This window comes from Brachypodium distachyon, chromosome 3 (assembly GCF_000005505.3).
Source record: "Brachypodium distachyon strain Bd21 chromosome 3, Brachypodium_distachyon_v3.0, whole genome shotgun sequence".
In the NCBI taxonomy this organism is placed as follows: Eukaryota; Viridiplantae; Streptophyta; class Magnoliopsida; order Poales; family Poaceae; genus Brachypodium; species Brachypodium distachyon.
Genome location: NC_016133.3, coordinates 19,182,268 through 19,207,502, shown reverse-complemented (window position 1 = coordinate 19,207,502; position 25,235 = coordinate 19,182,268). Strand labels below are relative to the sequence as shown.

The following is a 25,235-nucleotide window of genomic DNA, read 5'->3' as shown; positions in this document are numbered from 1 at the left end:
GCCGGAAACTCCTTAAAACACATTTAAGGAGAACCGTAAATAAGCGAGTTATGCATGAGCATACTTACCTCGGAGAACCATGCTACCCGTATGCGAGACGTCGCGCACGGGCCTGCATGATAGTAACCGAGTTAAGGCTCCATAATAATCGCGGGAAAGCATATCTTCCTGAAGTCCGAAGAGGGAAAATTCCGCATGAAATTTCCCGAACGGCAGGTCGAAATGTCCGGATCACTACCGGCATATTGATAGCGACCCTCACAAGGATACTAGGACCCGTGGCTCGTAACCATGGCCTAAGGCGCCGAAGCCAAGTTGTATCCCAACGGCGACAGCAATTGATGGCACAAAAGTGCAATCATAGCGAACGATCGCGAGCTGTATAAACTAAGGAAATATAATACTTCACAAGAAGGAAATATAGTACTCCAAAAAACACATGTTGAGCCAAGTTAACATTTTCGATAATGTCGACTACATGGTGAAACATGAGAAATACATGCTAAAGCAAGGTTAACATTTCCGATAATGTTGCCTTACAACCTCTACGACTAAGAGCCTAAGCATGCTAGCCATGAGGCTAAGTCAAGTGGGGATATGCAACATCGCATAAGTAAGCAGCTGAGGTACATCACCACCTCCGGGGGCGACGAGGCTCACGCCTCACCGTCACCCTACTGAAGAGCGGGCTCAAGGCAAAGCACGAAGCATCGAGCCTGAGCGCGAAGAGGAGCTCCCTGGTCCGCCAGAAACTTCTTCACCTCGTGAGACATCTCACCCTCAAGCCCGCTCATCCCGGCACCACCGTCAAGGACTGCCGCAACCGCCGACGAAACAAGTCGGGCACCCGTACTCAGGAGGCACTTCTTCACGGTAGGCTCAATGAGCTCCACCTGGGAAGTAAGCACCCTGCTCGCCTCATCCACCGTGCAACACGGAGGAAGATCCGGCTGGGGAACACTCCTCACGCAAGTCATCGTCTCCCGAATCTCGGTGGCCTAGGCAAGCAAAAGCGAAACCACATCGGGACAACGATCCGGAGGAGGACGAGCACGAGGAGCGAGCATCAGGCCATCACCCGCTGCCGCCAACTCCACCTTGATGGAAGTTGCCTCCGCGCGGGCATGCTCCCTATCAAGGTTGGCCACCACCAAGTTCTCCTCAGCTCGACGGGTCCTCGCGATCTCGTCCTTCTGCGCTCCTCAGAAAGTCGAGCCCTGGTCTCCACGGCCACGAGCTCCACCGAAACGCGGGAAAGCTCAGCCTCCACGGCATCGCGCCGCACCCTCTCCGAAGCCAACTCACTCAAGGCAAGGGTAGACTTGGACATCTCCACGTACAAAGCAGCAGAAAGCGCCCCCACCTGAGTCTTGAGGGCAGGAAGGGCACCCACGACCTCGACCAAACCCCTCACCTGCAAAGGAGAGGGAGTTAGCACAAAACCAACCCGAAGGACAAAGGGAGATACATCACGTATGCTCACCAGCTCCAGTGTCACGAAATGGTCTCTCGCTCCATCCTCGGCCGTCGGAAGTGCTCCATCCTCGCTTGAGTCGGGGGCTCGCCCTCGAGAACCTCGGGCTCCGTGGCCCTCGCACCTAAAAACAAAGCAAGGAGATCATGTCAGAATCGTTCAGAAAAAGAATGACGTGACCAAAAGAGAAAGGCACTCACCCGAGGTAGGAGCATCCTCCTCGGGGCGCTCGCGACCAATGGAGAACACCTGGACGCGCGCACCGCTGGCTCCGGTCGACAACTCCACCACCGAGTCGCTCCGAAGCCGAAGCCCCGTCTCACGAGTGAAAGCCTCAACCTCGTGACTCGAAGGAGGAAGAACTTGCTCAAGTCCAATCTTCCCCTTAATGTGCAGGTCCAAGGTCACCCTCAGGGGAGACCTTGACTCGCCCACGATAGGATCCGCCGAATCTGTCGGGGCGTAGTCAAGAGAAGGAGAAGAAGTCAGGGGAGCTTTCCTCTTGCATCCACTCGACGGACGAGGTATCTTGGGGATCGGCGCGACAGGCACCGCCAAGCCCAGCACCGCCGTTCCCGCCTTCGCCTTCCCGCAGGAGTCCCTCAGCTTGGACCCCACCGCCAACATCGACGGTGTCGCCAAGCGGGAGTAGCGATCACCCACTCGGAGAAGGCGACCGAGCTTCGGGTCCTGTCGCACAGGCACCATCTTCCCGAAGCACCTCGCAATGACGTTGTGGCATCCCCCCTCGCTAATCTTGGTCTCGTAGTCGCGGTGCTCTGCCCCGCCGTACGGACCTATTAGCTGCGTGGCCCACAACGCCGCCCTCTCCTTGGAAAACGTCGCTGAAAAAGACAAGCCAAAACCATCAAGTACCTTCACAAGGGAAAACAATCAAAGCACAAAGGGGGGAAGGACGCCACTCACGTGCGGTGACGAGCTGTGGAGGACGAAAAGATCGAGGGATCCCAGTCTCGGACCTCGGACGGCTCCTCATTATGAAGCGTCTAGCCATCACCATCTCCTCCATGAGGTCACGAAATCTCCTCTCAGCGGACACCTCCTTGATCTTGGCCACCTTCCAAAGGTCGGCTGATCGAGGATCGCCGGGGTGAGACACCTCCCTGAGACCTCCGGCCCCACAGTGCCGGGGGAGATCACCCGTGTGTCGAAGATGGGTCTTCGAAGCCCGGAGAAGAAACCACTAGGACTCCACTTGAGGAACAACTTCTCTGCACTCTTCCCCGGCATGAGAAGGAAATCGTCCCCGAAGCCAGAACGAAGCCTCAGGTTCACCGAATCAAAGGCGCTCAAAGAAAAGCCGTCCAGGGTGAGCAACTCCCTCACCTCCACAGTGAAGTTGAACAACAGAAGCTTCATTGAGGGCTCCTCGTGAAGCGCCGTCTCACACAGCCACCTGAAAACGTTCAACCTCACGATCGCCGACGGGTGAAGCTGGGCCAACTCGATGCCGTAGGTCTTCAAGAGCTCCAATAGGAAGGGGTGAACAGGCACGCACAAACCAGCGTGGAACCAAGCCGAGAATGCCACGATGCATCTTGGACGCCGCCACTAGTCGAGCCTCACCTCCTCACCATCAGGCAGAATACCATCCCCCTTAGGGAAGTATCCCGCCTCCTCCAACTGGGCAAGATCCTCGGGGCTCATCGACGAAGGGTGAAGGTGGTCGTGCGCCCAACCGTCAGCGTCCACCGACGCCGTCGAAACCAAGGGAGGACCACCGCGAGGGCAGAAGGAGACCTTCTTCTTCCGCGACGGTCAGTTCGCCGCAAGCTGCGCCGCAGAAGACCCCCTCGGCGGCTCACCTGTCGGACGCTCGACATCGGGTCCCGCCATCTCACGTGCAAAAAAAAACTGCCAAAAATTAGCAACGTATGGAAAGGACGAAGGAGGAGGAAGGGAAGCCCGGGCCCGTTGGGCCCTCCCGCGGGCCGCAGTCCCCGCATCATCCAGCCATCCCAACGCAGGAAGAAAGGGAAGAAGGCCGCCTCCTCTGTGCGCATGGTATTCGACGCGAAGACGCTCCCGCGCCGGTGCCTACGCGCCCGCCTAGCCGTGCCCGTGCGAGCACCGCGCTCCCGCCGAGCCACTCCCGTGCCCGCCTAGCCGCGCCCGCGCGCGCGCCGCGCTCCGGCCAAGCCACACCCTGGCCACGCCCACGCCGTGCCGCGCTCGTGCGCGCCCCGCCCGCGCCGCGCCATCCCCGTGCGTGCGCCCCGCCCGTGCCGCGCCGTCCTGAGCACGCGCGCCCCCGCCGCGCCGAGCCCGTGCCTGCCCCCTAGCGACGCCGCGCCCACGCCGAGCCGTGCCCGTACGCGCGCCGCTCCCGCGCCGTGCCGCCCCTGTGCGTGCGTCGCGCCCCCGCCTGGCCACGCCAACGCCATGACCTCGCCAAGCCATGCCAAGACGCGTGCCATGCCGTGATTACCCGGAGTGCTCCCAAGGTGCTCGACGAAACGTCCGCAAGCCTCACCGACGACCGAAGGGCACCAAAGCATATGCCACGAAGCTCCACTCACCCTCGCACGAGCAGGAAGGGCGCGGCCAACAACGAAGGTCACCCGGAAGTACTTGGAGGCACGATCGACACCTTGCCCCGAGCGGCCTCGGACGTGCTCCGTGCCCCCATGAAGGCTCGACGATGGAGAGCTTCCGCGGCAGTCCCCCAACAACCAGCACAACCTCCGTCGTTGCCGTGGAATGGCTAGCGCCCCTGCGGAGCTCCCTACTACACCAAGCCCTCAAAGGAGTGCTGGGTGCCGCCGAGCGCGTCTTCGACACCGGGCAAACCAAACGAGTATGGTGTGAAACTTCTCAGTGCCTAAGGGCTCCATTTTATAGGCCAGCAAGCTCCTGGGCGTCCAGGCCCAAGCCAATCCTCCAGCGACACATCGTCGTCCTCTCCCCTGTCCAAGGCCGACGGAAATAGCAAATAGACAAGCCCTCTTTCCAAAAAGGAAGGGGAGGAGGGAAAAGGGAGCCCCCCCCCCCCCGCGCGGCCCCGACCGGAGCAGCAGCTCCCCTCGTCAGCAGCCGTCCGATCTAGGGCTAAGGGACGCCCCCAGCCGTCGGATCGGGTCACTTGAACTGAACCGGTATCGGGGCCCGGCTGGGCCTCGGCCCAGCAACAGCCCAGGAAGGCCGGCCTGAAAAAAAAGAAAAAAACTGAGAAGAAGCCTCCCTGAGGCGGCCCAGCTAGCGGCCATCCCGCACCCGCGCGTGCACAAGGCTGGCCCGGCTCAGGGAGGCCCGCAGGGCCCCTGATTTTTGCAAAAAAGTCCTCCGAGACACCGGATTTCTCGCAAAGAGGCCCCTAGGGTCCCGGTTTTTGCTAAAATACCCCCCGAAACTCGATTTCTCGCAGAGAAATTCGTCGTGGGCATGGAATTTCCCCGCAACTCCACCAAGGATCCTGTTTTTTGCAGGAAATCCACCGAGGTATCATTTTTCTCTCGCGAATGGAAGATCTCGGGAGTCTTGCATCGAAGGTTGACCCGAAGGCATTCTCAATGCATCCAGCTCAAGGGGGCTACTGTTGTAGTAAAATAAAAAACCTTGTATGGGCCGGGCCGTAAATCCTACGTGGCAGCGACCAAGTCAACATTTCACAAGCACGAATCAAGACGCCCACGTGGCACAATCAATCCTACATGGCGAAGGGAGACAAGTCAACAAGTCAGGCCTCTCATGCCATGGTCAAAGGGTCAAATGAGCTAGAGTAGGGGCAAGAAAGGTTTGACGAGGGGGGCCTTAGTCCATGGTAGACCATGGACCAAGCCCCACTTTTCTCGCATGGTGCACACAAAAGTTATGGACCAAAAGAGCTACTTTTACCATTTTGCCCCCACTTTTCTCTCTTCCTCAAGGATAACCATGGTCTTTTGTCATGGATCCCTAGGCTATAAATACCCCCCAACGGGGCATGTACCATTCACTCTCACTTAAATAAACTCAAGGGGAGAGGGCTAGAGTGCTCCCTCTAAGGTTCGCTCTCGCGCGCCGCTCTTGACTGAAAGTCGATTGGCCTCGAGGAAGCCTTCTAGGGGACTCTAGTTTCGAGGCTCCGAGCTAACCTTGGTTGGCACGGGCTCGAAGGAGAAGGGGTTGGGTTAGAGATCCGAGGGTATCCTAACCTCGATAATTAGAAAGACGCGTTCGGTCCAAGTACGAGACGGCCCCGACGAATCTCTCGCCAAAAGGTGTCTTGGGAAGATCCGCTCGGCCCAAGCCCTCGGCTCACAACCCCCTCGAAGCCTTTCCTAACATAGGATTAAGTCGCACCCGCAAGGTCGACCGAACCTATTAAAAAAATATCGACGTGTCAACTTGTCCAAGTGTACGACGACCTTCGCTATAAGGCCGGCATACACGCCCTACTTTTATACCCGAACTTGTGTCATCGCGTATTGACACCCCTTACTCTAATTGTTGTCAAGAACAACATCATAACGTTTTGAGCAGTGTTTACCCTCTCTACTTTAGAATTCTTGACAGCAATTACCCCGTTTAGCGAAAATTCTAACTTTACCTCCTTTAGCAAAAGTACCGGCTTTTACTCCGTTTAAATTTAATTAATCACACAACTGCGTAACTAGCTCCGCCTTTGCCCCACGGTGCGTAGATCAGCTTGGGTACAATAGGAATGAATCAAAACAATCGATCGCATTGGTGTAGATTGCTGACTGGTATTTAACGCGGAGCTTGTGCCCCTCACCCTATCTACACCCCTTCGCAGCCACATGTTTTATCTCAGGCCCATCAAATTTGGCATATACTGCAGAGAGATTAACAGAGAAATTACCTGTGTCAGGTACTTACTTTTTTCTGACTACTCTTTATTTTTCTTTGGTTTTCTATCTCTTTCTATCTGTGTGTCCCACTTTCAAGTACGTTGTGGTACATGTCATGTTTTTAAGTACATATTTAGTACATTATGGTATTGGATTATAACTTATCAGTTTTCAAATACCTCGTATACATGAACATATGAGACTAGTACATTGTATGGTATATCACAGGTACCTTATCAATTTTTAAGTATCTCGTGTACATGGACTTATATAACAAATACATCGTATGGTAAATAACATTTATCCAGAAAAAAATCAGAATACATGACAGATACATGACGAGTACATTAAGATACCCAGATACATCAAATTAAATGACAAATACATTAAAGTACATTGCATATACCTAAGTACTTCATCAATCCTCAATCATAACGATCAGCAATGGATGGATCAAAGAGATAGAAAGAAGGAATCGTAAGGAAAACTCAAATTCAACTTTAAATTCAACAAAACCAAGTACCTAAGTACTCGAATTCAACAAGGCATCATCACATGTTTGTATTGTCCCCTTCCTTCCTAAGTACCTCACCAATCAAAGTACCTCATTGATCTATGTTTTTAGTACTCTTGGTTCAAACAGAAACCACAAGATCCCAAATCAAAGTACCACATGTACATTTATCCATGTCCTGCGATGGGATACACAAATCAAATTAATACCAAGATCCGAGCGATGGGGGCAGCCGGGACAACGGCGGCGGCGGCAGAGCCCGGGATGGCGGCGGAGTGGAGGCCGCAGATGGGGACGGCAGGGTCGGCGGACGTCGGGGGAGCAAGGGGGCGGCTTCGTTCCTCCGGCCGGGGGATGGGGGCGGCGTCCAAAGGAGAGAGGGGGTGGCAGCCATGGCCTCGGGCAGCCGTGCCAGTCGCCACGCCCACACGCTCCCCTTCCTCCTGGCGGCCCGCGGCTTCACCGGGGGCAAGCGGCGACCAAGCTGGACGGCGCAGGGAGGCCAAGCCGGGTCAGCCACGGCGCTTGACCAGGAGCACGGGCTCGTGCTGGAGGAAGAAAGAAGAAGGGAGGAAAGAGACGAGGGGATGGAAGAGAAGAAACGGACGTGGGTGCTAGAGGAGTCAGAGGGATTAGGATTACGCAGAAAAATAAATAAAGAGAGGGGACATGTGAGTGGTGGAGACCAGGGGCGGAGGTCGCGGGCGGTGTACCGGGGCGTTTGGCGATTCGCATGGCAATAGAAGGCTGAGTACGGTGCTCTGATTACAAAGTATGGACTCTTTCAAAAAAAAAAGATTACAAAGTATGGAGAAGTATAAGAGCTAGATTCTTTTTTCCTGAAAGGAGGACTAGAGAGAGGGAGAGAGCTGCAGGAATGTACAACACAATAGAAGAAGATAACTGTGTGCTGGAACTGAAGGCCCTGAAGAATAGGTCATGTTAGCTAGCCATAACGAGTACATACAGAACGTGATGGTGGAGCTCGGCTAGCACAGATAAAGAAACAAGGGACTTTTATTTCGAATGGGGTAAAAAATCGGCACAACTTTCGCTAAATAGGATAAGATTAAAGAATTTCCACTAAATGAGATAATTGCCGCAAAAATTTCAAAGTAAGATGTAGGAACTAGAATGCCGCACTACACTTTTGCTAGGGACTCAGTTGCATGATTTCTCGATCGACGACGAGCCACCCGATCGACTTTGAGATTCGTGTAACTATTATTTGTGTTCCTGTTCATCTGTTTTCGGTCGTCGCTTCGAAAATTGATACTCCCTCCGATTCATAATAAGTGTCTCAGATTTAGTATAAATTTCATAATAAGTGTCCCAGATTTACTACTTCCTCAGTCCAACAAAGGATGTCTCAATTTTGACTAAATTTGATTGCATCTAAATACATCTAAATTTTGATAAACTTGAGACATCCTTTGTTGGACGGAGGAAGTACAGAGTTATATTAAGTTTGAGACACTTATTATGAATTGGAAGGAGTATGGAGTATCTCTCGAATGATTAATAGCTAAGTTCCCCGTGTCCCAAATTATTTCTATCCAAAATATGCTACTTAGACTAATAATTATTCTCTTAAATGTTGTCTTTTTAGATCATCTTACGCCGATTTTGGGCTAGGCCGAATAGTTTCGCGTGCAGTGAGCCAAACGTTGCTGATGAGCTTAGGTAAGGTTCATTAGTTCTGAGTTGTGAATGAACAGAGAAACGGACACCAAGTGTAAATAGATACCGCAGTTGGCGTCTGACAAAAAGTATCACCGGCCATCACAGGCTTGAAGCGATCATAGACCAAAAGAAACCGCACCCTGAATCACATTTCTCTTTCGTACTTTCTTCCAGGAATCTCTACTGACTATACACATCATGACATGTCACTGCAAATAGCTGACTAAATGACACGTGTCGGCACGGTTGCTGTGAAGCAACAACCATTCCCTCGTAGCAAATTTGTCGTCGCCATTTGCTAAGTTTGCCACGTCTCAATCTTTGATATCTATTTTATTATCGGTATTATTGTTAAGCCGTCAACGCAAAGAACATTTCAAGCTGATGGAAAAGACAAGGGAGCTTTTGTTTTTCCGTAGGTCACACGTGGTCCCTCTGTCTTGTTGATAATTTCGATGATGGAGACGCAAGCGGTGGATGCTGCTTTGCCTTTCCAGGGTATCAAATTCCACAAGAACTGATAACCCACGAATATGCGAATAACCCATCTAGAAGAGTTTTGATTTTCCTTTTTAAGTAGACAACTCGCCGATTGGGATCGAGCACTGAGCACAACAATTGCCGCGGGCCCATTTCCGCCCGCGAAAGTAAAATCGGCCCACTACCACGGACAGACTCTTCCAAACAATTTTAACCTAATAGGCCGTAACAGAGCCCAACATATGATAAACCGAGGCTACACGTGACTTCTCTTCAGCAACAAGTATACCTGTGAAGGGTAAATGGTACATAAAACAAATACAGGCCTCAATTATCACTTTCCACCTTTCTGAAGACAAACAAATACAGGCCCCAATTATCACTTTCCATCTTTCTGGAGATAAAAAATTGTTATGTTCAACTATCTCGCTATCTATCACTTCTCTATACTTCTGGCATCCTACGGAGATGCAATTGCTGGTGTTTTGCAATTTCTCTATACTTTACAGTGCCCAGAGCATATCGGTCTGTGCCTAAGAATATCTATCACTTACATCCTTTTTCACTACAGCATAAAGAATTTGAATGGTCTTGTTATACATAGAAAATAGCGCCCCTCCCCCATAGCTGTTCAGATATTTCTTTACACCAATGTGTGCAACCTTGTAAATACCTATCATCCACATGAATCTGAAATTAGGGAACCAAAATCTTCAAGCTGACTTCCAAACATTTCTTGAAAACGTAAGCGTAACCATGCGATTAAAGTGAATGAGAAGTACATGCTAGAATGAAATTCAACCCCAATAAATAAAAAAATTGATGACACTGGATGGAAACATGATTCTGATTAATTATATATGAAAGACCAACACCTACTTTTTCCTTCCCCTTACGATTAGCACATGAAACGATAAAATGCTGTTAGCCCAGTTGCATGTTTTCAGATACTATGCTCCTACTAGTAGCAAACTAGCCATTCCATTTGTGTAAAGAAGTGCGCATGCTGTGTGATGTCAAAAAAAGTGTGCATGCTGTGTAAGCATGACACCTCAGTTCTTGCAATCAGAAACCATTGCTCTGCAGATGGTCATCAGCCCATCAGTGGGATGTGGTGCGACTTCAAATCATAATTATTTATTGTCTTTTTCTGTTACAGTCATGACACTTGCGGTACTTGCTTCTGGCCATAGTGCCAGGGATTTGGAGGTCACTAATGAGCATACAAGGAGTTACTTATATCAATTTATTTCTTCCAAACTCATGATAATGCTAGCTGCCCTTACAGTTAAGGCGTTCATAACATACCATGCATCTAATAAAAGATAGACATAGAGATAGTATCTCTTATTAACTAATTTATATTCCAAGCAAACACGCTAGATGAACTTATCTGTCCCAAACTACTTGTATGATATGGTGTTATCACGTACCATGTGTTGGTCCCTTGCAGAGTGATGGTATGAGGTACCCCAGGAGTCCACAACATTTATCTGCCTCCTGGAGAAACAGCCTGCCCTCGATCTGGAATGTAAGAAAGACACGACAAAGTCACCACCAGCTCCCACTTCCCAGGAGGTGTCGGCCTGAGAACAGTTGTAGCATTGACTGGCTGAACTCCCTTTTGTTGCCCGAACTCCCTTTTGTTGCCCAAGAACTCGTCACAATACAGAATTTAGCATTCCACAGCAATCACGAGCAACAAGCCAGCCATATGAGAGTAGGGGTGGCAGGTCACGACCATAGACCACAAAAAACAATACAGTGTTGTCCAGAGTGTCATCTGGAAAGAGGAATCGTATGCAATGAGATACGACAAAAATTCATGGTAATGATATAATTGACCACCTCCGTCTGCCTGGCTGACTAGGGGGGTGGAAACTTGAGCTAAAGTGAAGCTTCACGCCTACAAGAAGGCAATATGTCCTGCCAGAAATTGCTTATGAAGATGGTGACATGACAGTCATTTAGGAATGAGGTGGAATCCTGCAAAGGCATGAAGATGTCATCAAAGCATGCATGCAATGAGCTTGCATTATGAATGGGCAATACTTGTTGACACGGATGGCTTAGAAATCATAGACGAATCCTACAAGGATGATGATTCCTACTTCCTTTGGAGCAACACATGTGGGTCTAAAAAATATGTTATGGCCATAAAGACTCAAAATAATCAACTAATTGACAATCTAGGGATGTAAGCGGCGTGGGCATGCCCACTAAACTGCTACCCTGCCCCACAAAAGAAGGCCTAAATTGCTTGCAGGGCAATCACATTGTCCTGGCAGTTCAGGTGACCGAGTCCACGTTGTCTGGTGGACAACCGCTACGCCCACAGGAAAAAAGAAAACCAATGAACATGCCTTCATTCCTCGCGCTGCAGAGCCGCCTTCAACAGTACCGCCACTATGCCAACTGGCTATCGCCGTGCCATCTTGCCGAAGAAGGTGCTCGGCCACGAGCCCGCGACGCCACGGCTAGTTGCATCTCAGAGCACCATCACCGAAGTGCGAGGTCAGGCGCACCGTTCCTGTCGCAACCTAAGGACTCCATGTCTCGAAGCGCCATAGGCTTCAGCGTCGCATCAGCACTGTTCATCACGAGCTCCCTCAGTACTTAGCTGATGGCAGTGTTTATGTGTGTTATGTGTGCAAGATTACATGCTCATGCAGTTCACCCGCTTCAAAAGAGAAAGGGAGAGAAGCTAGTGAGCTAATGTGAGCTCATTCATATGCGACAAATTCCACAGCATTAGGCAGGGATAGTGGACAGCTGCAGTGCCGCAGAAAATAACTGGCGGTCAGGGCAGCACAGTGTGGGCAACCACAAGCCACCCCGCTTGCACCCGCAAGACAATTTCATAACCACTGTATGTGGAAAAGGAAACCATAGTCAGTTTCACCCAATCTTATCCCTCTTGTCATAATCGATTAATCGGTGTTCTTTGTGTAACCTCTGTAAGATTTATGTACTTTGTTCTTGATAATGCACACACATATGCTATGTCTCAGTCGGATTTGGATCCTGGTAGCTCAGCAGGAGGGTATCAGAATATAACACAAGGTATTAGAGGCAGGTCCACATTTATCTTATTATGAGCAAGATCTCTGTCAATGCTATGGAATGAAGTGGAGAATTGAAGGTAGCGGACACTTTGTGACCAGGAATATTTTGAAGGTTTAAACTAATAATGGGAGATCAAAGCAATCATGACCAATGGAAACAAGCAGCGGTGGTAGGTGATTGAACCTTAGTACCTTACGTACAGTTATACACGGAATTGCAAATAAGGTTGCAAGCTCTAGCTACTGTATATAAGGTGTGAGCTATTGGAAGAAAACGTGGAAGGGTCAACGACTTAGCGAGTAGGTGGAGCTTGAGGGTGGTACAAACGATAGACCAATGATATTGAGGGATGTGGGAATAGTAGTGGTTAAAACATTTCCTATTGATGTCGCAAGCGACCTAGCCTGGAAACTAGAGCACAGTTGATGCTGATGTGTATGAGCCCTTGTGGTAGGGGCACAAACAAAGTTTGAAGCAAAATGTGGGCGTCAGAGTGTGTTCTTGGAGAAACACACAGCCCGGTTACTTCAGCAGATAAGAGCCAAGGTGTAAACTATTGAGAATTTTGGCTCATATCAAAATCCTAGCACATAGAGAGATAAACTTCCTTTAGAGGGAGCACAGGAGCACTAGTTCAAATGTTTAGTTTTGGAAATTCTCAACGTTCTGCTAGGTAATTTTTTTCTGCACGTAAATAATTGCGGTCACAAAAGGGGCCTACATAGCAGTACTTACTTTAAAAAGAATCTCACGTCATCCAAGATTCTGAAACGGAAACATGATAAGCCATGCATAGCTTGGATTTGAATAATAACCATATACATAGCCCTAAATTTGAATAACAAAAATATGCACTGAACAGCATTGTCTAAAGTAGGGACGGAATACATTAATGTCTTGAGTGCCAGTCTACCTTATTATACACATGAAGCTGACTCAGTGCATGAGCAACGAGTTGCATCTGCAGCATTTTCCAGGATTTAATTACCCCATTCACCTGCTGGATGAAAAATTATAAATTAATTAAAACTTAAGTAATAGAGCACAAATAAGACGAACACAACAATGTAGCTTACCGTCCAAGTATTCTTGAGTGAGCCATTAGGAACATACTCAGTAATATTACAATTCAGATACTCATGTTCTTTACCATTAAAAACGAGCAATTTCACCTAATTGAAGCAATCAATTTTCAAAAGTAATTGCAGTTTGTTGCTGTATATATCTCTTGGACCAGGTAATTGATCCTGACAAACAAAATACAAAGGCAAACGAAGAAAAAAGATAATCAGGTAGTTCAGTGGACAAAAGAAACAAAGGTTATACGAGTGCACTAATAAAGTTACGTGCATATAATGTCACTCAACAACACAGGTAGGTATGTCAAAGGTGATAATATGGATCAAAATGTGCACCATAAAAGATAAAGAAGAAACAATAATTGGCAATAAAACACAACACAAACAGAAGGTAATTCGGAAGGTACCTTCTTAGTGCATGCGATATATGCAAAACAGAATGTAGACTGTTCTAGTTCCTCTTCTAGTAAGTTAAGAAGTTGCACACTAGCATTGAGAATCTGCTGGATGCTTGGCACACTCAGGTCTAGATATTGATGGAGACACTGAGAGCCTGATTAGTCTATGAAGAGTTTGTGTCTCTAAAATCACGTGCTTACTCAAAGGACGAAGCAGAGCCAGCTGAAAACAAGTAAATGTTAGGGAAGATGAAATTGATTGAGTTAATGCTGTAATATTGAGACGATAATTAAGCGACTATTTGTGCATGAATGTAGCACAGCAAGTGACTGTCTAGGGACACAAGGGAGCTACAGAACTACTCCCTCCGTTCGTAAATATAAGATTTTCTAGCTTTGTTCTAAGTCAAACTTCTAAAAGTTTGACCAAGTTTATAGAAAAATATACTAACATCTACAATATCAAATAAGCATACTATGAAGTTATATACCATGACGGATTTAATAAAACTAATTTAGAGTGTAGATGTTGGTAGATTTTTAACTTGGTCAAACTTTAAGGAGTTTGACTTAGGACAAAGCTAGAACATCTTATATTTAGAAACGGAGGTAATAGTTATAAACAGTGCCAGCGAATTTTGGGGATGCAAATAAAGTTGGCAGTGCTAACAGGGGCAGCAAATAGGTCGCAATAAAGTTTCCCAAGAATCTGGAAATGACTAACATGCCTAATATTAATCTAGGCTATATCACTGGAGTTCTCAATCATCAAACATCAAATATACCACATCACAATCTGTTCAATTGCACAGTAGGATATATGATATTTTAGACAAGCGAGCTAAGATCTTTGTTTTTATCAGAGAAACAAGATGCCAGAGTTTAGTTTTCCCTTTTATTGTTTATTTTACCATCAAGCTTTCCTTGATATTAGTAAAGTCAGTAACTAGCTGGTCACCAACAGTAGAGTTCTTACAGTTCGTACTGTTGCATAGGCCATATGAGCTGTACTCTATTACAGACTTTCTAAACTGAAATATTAACAGATTGCATCAGATATCTTGAATACAATCTATCAAATCAGATCCCCTATCTGAAAGTAGCTATGGCACTAAGCATCACTAAGACTATACATTGCTCAAACAAACAAAGGAAAATAATATGACAGAACATAGATTGGAGCTGAAAATGAGAAATTAAAATGCATACCTTGTTCAATAACCATCAACACACGGCAGTTGGTTGGTTTGTCTAAATTTATCTAGCAATTTCCTGAATATCATTTGCATCTGTTATTTTACCTGTAAGCCTAGCATACAATGCGTCACTTGGGCGATAATTTTTTTCCTCCATCACTGAGAGCAGACTTGAGCACTCAGCAACATAGCCCTTCTGTAACAAACCATCAATCAGAATCCTCCAGGCAATTTCCTCGTAGTTGTATTCCTTTGACAACATGTCACCAAATACTTGTTTAGCAGTCTGAATACTTCCTTCCTCACAAAGAGAAGAAATAATATGCCTATAAGATTCTAATTGTGGTATGTAACCACTTTTGACCATTGAATCAACAAATGTCAACGCTTCTGTTAGCATTTTTAATCTGCAACAACACGCTATAATTGAAGTATATACATCCTCGCTGGGGGTCAAGTTAGCACTTTGCATCTCAATGAGCAAAATTTTGGCTTCGTCCAATCTGTCAACTCGGCATAAAGATGTGAGAAAACAGTTGTAAATATCGATCTCTGAAGGCAACTGAAGCTTAACCATCTCCTCCAAAAGCCCGTGCAGATATTTCATTTCTGCTATTTTCCATATACTCACAGAGTTGGCAGGGATGTTGTTAGAGGATTCCTTCTTTATCAATAGTCTAAGCAGAACTGTGTAGGACTCCTCATTTGGCTTGCATCCATTAGCAACCATGTGCTTGAAAGTTGAAAATGCTTGACTGGTTAGTCCTAAATTTGCATACCCACAAATCAAAGCGTTGTACGTCACTAAATTTGGGCAAACGCCATGATCGACCATATGAAGCATCATGTGTTCAGCATCTTCCATCCTCCCCTCGTGACAATAGGAGCGAACAAATATTGTGTAGGTGAAAACATCAGGCTTAATGCCTGCTGCAATCATCTTATCAAGTATCTTCTTTGAACCATCAGCTCCCACCTCCCTAACAAGTTCATCAATTATAATGGTATATGTGACAGGACTGGGCTGTACTCCTTTCTCCATCATATCATCCAATACCAACATCGCTTCTGATAACTCCTTCTGTCTGCATAATCCATCAATCAGTGAACTGTATGTGTGGGCATCTGGCACAAACCCCTGTGAAACCAATGTCTGCATCAACCTGTCAGCAGCAGCAAACCTTCCTGCCTTGCATAATCCATCTATCAAGCTTGTGTAGACAATCTCATTCACCTTAATTCCCTTCTGGATAAGAGAACCAAGAAGCAACTGAGCTTCCCCTACTCTTTCATGTTTGCACAGAGCATCAATCAACACCGAGCAAGTCCACTCATTAGGAACCAGCCCACTATTCTCCATCGATTGGAGCAGCCTATAAGCACAATCCAACTGCCCGTCACTGCACTGTCCCTGAATTAAGGCCGTGTATGTTACTACATTTGGCACCAAACCAGCGTCAACCATCCGGCTGAACAGCATCATGGCTCTATCCAACTTCCGTGATTTGCAGAACCCAGATATGAGCTCAGTGTACGTCCGCACATTTGGTGAGCACCCGTTAACATCCATCCGCTCAAAAACATCAACGGCGAGCTCCAAGTCCCCAACATTGCAATATCCATCAATCAGCGCATTGTAGACTACCACATTCGGCTCAAATCCCTCCGCCATTGCATCTGAAAGAAGAGTCTCTGCCTCACGAGTTCGCCCCGCCCCACACAGCCCATGCACCATCGTGGCGTACACGTGCGGATCAGGGGCGCACCCATCCGCCTGCATCCCAGCAAACACTGACATAGCCTCGCGCACCATCCCAGCGCCACACAGCCCATGGAGCAGCGCCGTGTAGGTGAACGCGGTGCGCACGCATCCCCGGAGCGGCATTAGCACAAACAGCCGGCAGGCATGCGCGAGCAGCCCCGCGCGGCAATACCCGACGACGAAGGAGGTGTAAGCGTGGGAGTCCGGCGCGAAGCCCGCACGGAGGAGGGAGGAAAGATGCCGCTTGGAGGCGGGGAGGTCGCCGGCGAGGCAGTAGGCGTTTATGAGGGTGGTGTACGTGCGGAGGTTGCGCGCAGGCATGCGGGACGCGAAGGACTCCATGTCCGCGAGCATGCGGTGGCGGGCGAGGGCCATGAGGAAGGCGTTGAGGCAGCGGAGCGGGGGGAGTGGGGTGCAGGGGGGCAGGAGGAGGTGGGAGAGGCGGCGGAGGTCCGCCGGCGAGGCGGCGGCAGCGGAAATGGCCGCGAGGATGCGGGGGATCGGAATGGGCAGGGGCATTGCGCGGCGGGCTATGGCGTGGTGGGCATTGCCGTGGTGGGTTGATGGAAGTGGGCGGCGGCTGCGGCGGCAACGGCGGCGGCGGCGCCGAAGGGTGGGAGGTGTGAGGCGGATCCAGGGTGCGCCTAGTCAAAAGACGAGAAATTTCTCAAACGAAAGACGGGAAATTGGGCCGTTATGCAGGCGGCCACGCAGAGCCGGTGATGTTCCTTTTTTTCAGCATTTGGTCCGGCCCATGGCACCCAAATGGCCTGGCCAGCCTTTGTTGTCCCATCCCGATCCTTCCATCCCCTCAGGCCTCGTTTGGCAACTTGGTATTTAGTTGAAAACTCTCTAAATTACCAGCCCAGTTTGTGTTGGCAGTCCGGTAATCGGTCGTTTTGGCCCGGTTAAAAACCCTAGACACACGCCTCGTGTTCGATTAATCAAGACGCTGTCTCAAAAAAAACGGAGTAATCAAGACGCGAGCCCCCCCCCCCCACCCCCCCTCGCGTATTTTCCATGACCGCGGCGGCAAAGCTTCATCCCAGTGGCGATTCTCCTCTCTACAACTCACTATAGCTATTACTACATCTACCACCATTGAAATTGGCCGCTCTCCATTGGTGCATCTCAATCTCGAGCGAGCTCCAGCCTTCGCCTCGCTTGCCGTGTTAATTAATCATGCATTTATTTCTCTCGCTACGAATTTCTGAACGGACGCGAGCGATTAAACTACTCCTCAACTAAAACCTGAACACCACCACAGCAGCAGCAACAGAGATTCCCGCCATTGATAGTGAAATTGGTCCGACGATCTAGAATAGGAAGAAAGCTGGAGATGTCTCTCTAAACGACATTTTTGGGAAGTGTGTTATAGGGTTTTTTTTTTCCACCAAATACTCTAAGGGGAAATTACCCCCTAACGCCCTACAATACCCTACAACCAAATGAGGCCTCAAGAAAAAAAATCCTGATCCTTCCGCATCGTACATCCAAGACAGAGAACACCCAGGCCGTGTTTGGTTCCATAGCCCGTACTTACCTCGAATCCGAGATGCAGACTTAGGCCTTGTTAGTTTCTTGGGTCGCATCATGGGTTATATCCGAACTGCAAAATTGGCCTTCGGGGTAAGGTTGAATCGCTATTCCTCATTCCAGAAAAGAAAAGGTGCTCTTCCTTTTTTTTGGCGGGGAAAAAGGGTGTTCTATTAGAATCACATAATAGTTTGGTTACACTCCGTGTTTAGCATGGCTAACAGCTCAATAGGACCCGAACCCAGCCAAAGAGCTGTCCTCGCGTCACTCCTAGCAACATTAGTAAAAGAAAAGGTGCTCTTCCTTTGACAGACTCTTATATAAATCCATGTCAATGATGTTCAAAAAAAATCCACGTCAATCACTTTGGTACGGAGGGAGTATTGTTTCTTCTCCCAGTTCACACTCGACTCTTTCTCCCATCCAACGCAAAAGTTCATACATCCCAAACTTGCAAACTATCTACGAGAACCATTGGATCTAAAACATGTGGTGCTGATTAAAGGTGGAAATCAACATGACCAGTTAAACACGTTTTCATAAAACCCCATGTATTTGTTCCATGTTATCTTATATTTGATTTTCATCTCATCTGAAACGTGTTGTATCCGATGGCCTAGGACGATAGTCTGCAACTTTGCACCGGACATGTTGCGACATCTATTTCTCCCTTTTTGATCTCTACATCTCGCTCGTCTCTCTCTCTCGCTTCTCTCTATCCCTATCTCTCTCCCCTTCGCCATCCACACACCGTTTGACGCCAGTGCGGCATCTGTGTGAAGTTTGTTGCCTGATGTCCTCTTGTCGTCGATTTCAAGCATGACCTAGGCATGCAAGGCAACCAAACATTGGATTGCAACTCATGCATGCACCTTCTCAGCATGTCTTCTAACCACAACATGCCTGGTGCAATGCAAAATAGGTCCATCACAAGAACCAATAACACACCCTCACTGTATCGCCTAATCAACATCATTTCTGGTCTAAATTAGATCGAGGAGTGTGATCTCGAATCAGGGAGGTGGAGCGATGTTGTTCTCCACAGAGTCTTTTTGGGTGTCTTCTCCGCAAATGCTTGCAAAATCCGGATTGCAGCAATAACATACGGCCCATCGTGGTCTTTCCTGTACCAAAGTTGGTAGTACCAGCTCATTTACTATGTGGCTTTCTGATTGAGTGGTAGCATTATGATTGTGGGTCTATTGTCCAACAGGGACAACATCCCTTCCATGAATAGTATAATACATGTGCATTGCTACACACCAAAAAGATACATGTTTAAAGGGAATATTGTACCATTATCTTAGATCATATGAATCATACTTGTTCCCATCTTAATGATTTGTGCCAAAACAAAATATGGTGCGAAAAAAGTCACAAACGCACAGGCGACATACCCCACTAGCAATTGGGTCTTTTATAGGAGTAAAGATGAATAGATGATGTATATATTTTGCAAAGAAGGTCAAGAATAAGAGGCAAATGGCCAAGGAAACTTCAAACAAACATGCATCATAGTATTTATCCGTTTTCATGTGCCATAGCAGCATGACTGGCAATATTATGCAAGGGGAATGCAGGTTTGGGTGTTGGAGCTAGGTGATTAGACATGGGAAAATTATTTTTAGTCGCCATCTCTTGTTTGGTTGTCGGTTGGGAAATATGGGGTAGAATTAATGAGGAAAGTCCATTCCGTGCTTGATTGGTGGCAGTTCAGGAAAAATCAGCTTAGGGAAGGTAACATAAGATAACAGTTCCCTCCGAATTCCTACCTCTCGTTCATTACTAAAATGGTGCAAGTTGGTCTCTCAACTTCGATGTCCAATCTCCCTTAAGCTTTTATTCTCTATAATCTTCCGTAAGCCTTCATTCTCAATAACCAAACAAATGATTTAATAGCACATACTCATTCATCTCCCATCCACTCTCTAATTTCCTCCAACGAAACATTAGCTAGGTGCAAACGGATCAACTAAAAAAAAAGCAACTAGATTTGTTAGATAATTTAGATTTTTTATTTAAATTAATTTGGTATTAAAGATACATAATTTCTCTATTAGACTGTTTAGATTTGTTATGCTAATAAATAAATATCAGTAAATCTGAGAAGTATACTTTTGGTCTACTGCTTAGCATAGCTTTCGGCCACAAACACTCGGTCTATTCCACATCACCATCATGTGTTATGTTGGTCTGAATCATGTGTTATGTTGGTCTGAAAAAACAGCTTGTTCATGGAAAAGATGCATACACGGAAGTTTAGCCGGTTCATGCTGTATGATTCGAGAAGAGGTAGCTAGCTGACAATGTGGTGGATTCTGAAATTCTTTAACTTGAAGATTGTTTGCTAACTTCGAGATTGCACTGAGTCCAGTAAACAATAAAAAAGATGGAAACATCTAAAGTTAGCTTCGCTTTGCACTCAGCCAACTTAGAATGAAAAGCTTGCTTTATTTACATTACAATTGTTTTTCCCAAAAATTTCAACCAAATATACTTAAGGTTCAATTTGAAAAGCTCGTCAAGTCAAAATATAAAATGTGTGGCTTTTTCAAAAACAAACAATATAGAAGTGTCACATGAATGTTGGTTGTTGCAAAACTCATGGATACGAATGTCTCAAAACACCCCGTCAAATGTCCTCTCTCTGAGTGGTTAGGTGGCACATGTACCAATTTTTGTCAACATTAGTTTTCCAACTATTTGATCAAATAAAGAAAAAAATATTACAATTTGGAAAAGACAAGACACTGCTAGATTAGTCCAAATCAAAAAAACTCAAAGACAAATATTCTCGAGAATGCAAAGCAGTATCAAGCAAACAGACTCCGAATATAATTATCAAATTCCATTTTTGTTAAAAACAGTATCAAGCAAAAGTTGAATCTCGATGGAGTCGAACCATCAGTTCCAGCAGTTATTCTGGAACGCTCTTTCCAGTTCAGAGCTAAAGATCCACGAATGATGTTGTTATTTGCTGGGACGCTCTTTCCAATTCAGAGCTAAGCATCCATTGATGATGTCATTTGATGGAACGCTCTTCCAATTCAAAGCTAATCCAGGTGACAACGTTGTCGGATTATCTCCAAGGTGCCTGCCAAAAACCGTGACGCTCAGCGCACGGGTAACTGTGTTACAAAAACTGTGCAAAAGACATGTTTATTTGCCAGCACCGAGGAAAAAAAAAACAGCAAACAAAATCCCTTCATACCATAACATTTCAAAACAAATTTAATTGCCCACCAAATTACTCTGTCCGGAAAAGTGAGTGTCCAAATGAAGATATTTAAACAAAGTGAGTGTCCAATTTAGATCAGACATTTAGATCAGACAGAAAAATGGTTCCTTCTACCAGGCAATTAATAAACCAAGATAATCACTGTAAAAGATGAAGAGATAATAATTAACCAATGACCTTTTCCACTACTATTAACTTGCAACAAAAGCTAAAACAGATTATTATACATCACCAGACGCGTATGAACTATATCAGCAGCTCTTCATGGCAGAAAAACTTCGCTCCAAGCAATTAGATCATCACCATCATCATTAAACACTATGCGCCATCCTCGCAGCTCGGAACACTTTATATGCCCTTCCCGGCAGCAAGAATGGTTCATCATAAAACAGCCGGTGAAGTAACAAATACATCATATACATGTCTAGAACTTAACTCATCACAACAATCCATGATTGCAGTTATGAGCTCAATGTGAATAATCACAACCAAGCTAGTCTCCTGGAGGCATAGTGTGCACCAACAACCCAACATGGAGACCGGCTTTCAAGGATGTCCCATATATGAAGAAATAACTCATCCAATGACCATCAGTGCCATGGCATCACCACGTAGCATTACTGTCCTGCAGCATAACACTAGTCTGCAGGAGGCTTCATGCAAGCACCAGCAGCCAGTAACAGATAACTCAGAGCACCCACATGAAAACTTTGTGTGCACAAGAGATGATAACTAAAAAATCTTTCCAAGAGGCAATAAAAGAAGTGGATCTTTCCAATAGGCAATACAGAGAATTCGTATACAATTCTCCAAATAAAACACCCAACTAGCAGCACCTCTCTATATAGTCAAATACAACCAAATCACAAAACAGAAGGTCCACAAAATATATGCTTGTGAAAGAAAATAATCCTCAGAATATTGCATAAAAAGATTCAGTTAGTGTATTGGAAAGATCCAGTTCATGTTTTGGCAGAACGTTCTATGCCATGTGGAACAGAAGCCATCAGAACATTGCACAGGAAAGCTAGCGACTTCAAACTGGTACTGACATGATTATCGAGTTTCACTATCTTGCAACAAACCAGAAGTATTAATCATTTGCAGAAGCTACACAGAATATAACTGTACAATTATATTGGATTTGGGTAAAGCATGAGCTCAGTAATGGTGACATTCCAGCTTGGATTTGACAAGTTACTCAAATGAGATCAGAACCATGCACGGAATTGAAGTTCAAATAAATCCTCAAGTTACAGAAAATAAATAAATAAGATCAAGTTAGATGTACCTTTGGTTTGTCATTATTGATGTGCCTCAGCTGAACAAATATTTGCCGCGCAGTTATTCAAACCATGGAATCGTGTAGCAGGAATCACACAGGTGGAACAAGGAGAAGCACGAGACAAACACACAAAGGCAGGGTGGAGAACCCGGGCAAAGTAGAACAAATAGATAGTTCCCCGTGCGATCTCCACCCCGCGAACAACAAAATGTACTTTTATTGCCTTGTGGCCTGCCAAGCGAGCGCACCCAACATGGCAAAGGCCTTCCTAGCCTACTGATCTAGGTACAGGAAATTATACAATACACATGTGCACACAAGCATGTGCATCAGCTTACCAAAACAATTACCTTCCTGTGGCATTTGGAGATAGGCAAGCATCGTCTTGAGCAGCAAACAGAACTAAGGAACATCACCAAACAGAAAGAGACAACCAGATGACTTAAGCTCCCACCGCTCCATGTTAACATAAACTTCTGTTCGCAGAGAGCATTCATCAACTTCAAGTAAATGATTGTCCAGATCAACAGCCATTACAAACCAGGCTGCCAAAGGTGAACTGGCGATGGCACAACATAAACGGCGATGAAGCAATCCATGATGATCTTCAAACGGCTCGAGCATAAACAGGGAATCTGATGAACCAATCGATTAGGTCTTGGGAACACCCCAGACAGGAGGCCAATCGTCAAACCTGTCTTGATGGAAGAAGATCCAGTAGCAAATCTAGTAATGTTGCAAACTACAAACTCACGAGGCATTCAATTATTAGATCTAACAAAAGGAGAAGAATTGATACTCATGATTTCCGAAGCATATGTACCATCTAACAACATATTTGTTTCGGACCATGAGAACCACAGTAGGAATCTGACATACACAATCAGTTGAAGAAGTCATATACAAAAGAGAACCCGCAGAATAGAACATCAGCCAGCAACACCACTCTTTATAGTCAAAGACAACCTAAGCACAAAATAACGGAAGGAACATAGCAGATAAAAGAATCCTCCAGGATATGCATATAAATTCATGTGTTGGGAAGCTTTTAGTTATCTGTTGGCAGAACTTTTAACAGTAACTTATATGCCACTCATTGACGGAAGCTTCACAAATCAATACTGCCAGATTAAATTGGCATTGGGATAAGCAGGGTGTTCAGTAATGGTGAATTGCTGACATTTCAGCTGTGGATATGGCAATAAGATCTCAAGGATGCATGGAACTTGGAAGTCAATGTCAAGTTGATCCTCGAGTTATGGAAAATAAATAAATTAAGAGCAGCAGTTAGATGTACCTTTGGTTTGTCATTTGGTTGACCAAATCTGAGCAAGCTAGTTCTTGTAGTGTGCTTTCCCCGATAGGAATCATGCAGACGTGTAACGGAATCAAGCGGACAGAACAGGACACCATAGCAGTGTGGAGAACCCGGGGCAAAATAGAACAAATAGATAGTTCCCCGTGCGATCTCCACCCCGCGAGCACAACAAAATATACTTTTATTGCCTTGTGGCCTGCCAAGCGAGCGCACCCAACGAGGCAAAGGCCGTCCAACCCTACTGGTCTTGGTACAGGAAATGATACAATACACATGTGCACACATACATGCGCATCAGCTTACCAAAACAATACCTTTCACTTGGCATCTGGAGATAGGCATCGCGGCAAACAGGAACAAGGAACCCCCACCAAACAGGAAGAGCCAACCGGACAACCAGTTCCCCACCACTTCGTGTGGAGATGAACTTAGCCTTCAGAAAAGCAGTCTTCCGATGCAGCTAGAAGCCTGCCCGTGAAGGCAGTGGTGGGCATCATAAACCGATGTCCAAGGCTGCCGAAGATCATGAGCCACCAGCAGGCCACCGGCAAGCGGGCCCCTTTATGGCCGAACCGGTGAAATAGTGCAGCATAATAAACGACGTTATCGTATGGAGCAATCCATAAGGATCTTCGACCGCCCGGAGCATGAACGGCGCATCTGACGAAGCAATCAGTTAGGTCTTCAAACGCCTCGTAGGCCCATCAGGGTGAAGAGAAGAGGCAAATCGTCGAACCTGTCTCGATGAAAGTAAAGTTAGATCTGTCGAACTACAGACTCGGGAGATATCCAATTAGATCTAACAAAAAGAGATCCATGAAATTAGTTTCATGATACTCTTGATTTCCGAAACATATGTATCATCTACCAAAAAAAATTAGTTTCGTGCCATTAAATTCTCCATGAGATCGAGCCCTCCTCCAAGCACAAGATTCAACATGAAAATCAGTTAGAAGACTGGTATTCTGACAAGACTAAAAAACAAAATATGCGGCGGATCTGGATGTAGCTTATACAAAATAACGAAACGCGTATGGATCTGGATCTAGGGTTCCAAAGTTTTCGACCTACACAACAGATATGATAAAACAACTATAATCGAAAGAACAACCTAGGATTCTTAATCGAAATTGACCTAGGATTCCAAATCGAAACAAAGAATATAGAAAAGAAAAAAGGAAGGAGGCACCTGGCGATTCCCACAGGCGGACGAAGAGAAGCCTGCGACGGGCGGACGAAAAAGAGGAGAGAGGCTATGGGGCTGGCCTGGGGAGGGTGGACGCATATATAGAGACAGGAGGCAGCCCGATTCTTCTCGAAGATGGAGTCGGTTTCGGGTGGTGGACGGCTGGAACACGTACTCCGTATCGTGCAAGGCTTGACCTCTCTGCCGTG

At 46.6% G+C, this 25,235-nt stretch overlaps 1 protein-coding gene and 1 long non-coding RNA gene across 4 annotated transcripts; both read right to left on the bottom strand.

Moving 5' to 3' along the window:
* Nucleotides 1–9,265: 9,265 nt before the first annotated feature.
* Nucleotides 9,266–17,142, bottom strand: LOC100825018 (pentatricopeptide repeat-containing protein At5g65560). Of its 3 annotated transcripts, none has more exons than XM_014899913.2 (6): nt 14,715–17,142; nt 13,515–13,728; nt 13,105–13,275; nt 12,942–13,028; nt 10,396–10,948; nt 9,266–9,635 (listed from the first exon to the last, which is right to left on the bottom strand). In XM_014899913.2, exon 1 carries the CDS (start codon nt 16,980–16,982, stop codon nt 14,763–14,765), a length of 2,220 nt encoding a protein of 739 aa, XP_014755399.1. In that variant the 5' UTR covers nt 16,983–17,142; the 3' UTR covers nt 9,266–9,635; nt 10,396–10,948; nt 12,942–13,028; nt 13,105–13,275; nt 13,515–13,728; nt 14,715–14,762. The 3 variants fall into 3 exon arrangements, with proteins under 3 accessions (XP_014755399.1, XP_014755400.1, XP_014755398.1); XM_014899914.2 differs by having other exon boundaries at nt 9,266–9,652; nt 12,942–13,025; XM_014899912.2 differs by having other exon boundaries at nt 12,942–13,025.
* Nucleotides 17,143–21,264: 4,122 nt separating this feature from the next.
* Nucleotides 21,265–25,216, bottom strand: LOC106866543. The gene is made up of 2 exons (XR_001407057.2): nt 25,030–25,216; nt 21,265–24,576 (listed from the first exon to the last, which is right to left on the bottom strand). It is a non-coding gene; the product is annotated as an uncharacterized LOC106866543 (long non-coding RNA).
* Between the last annotated feature and the right edge of the window lie 19 nt (nt 25,217–25,235).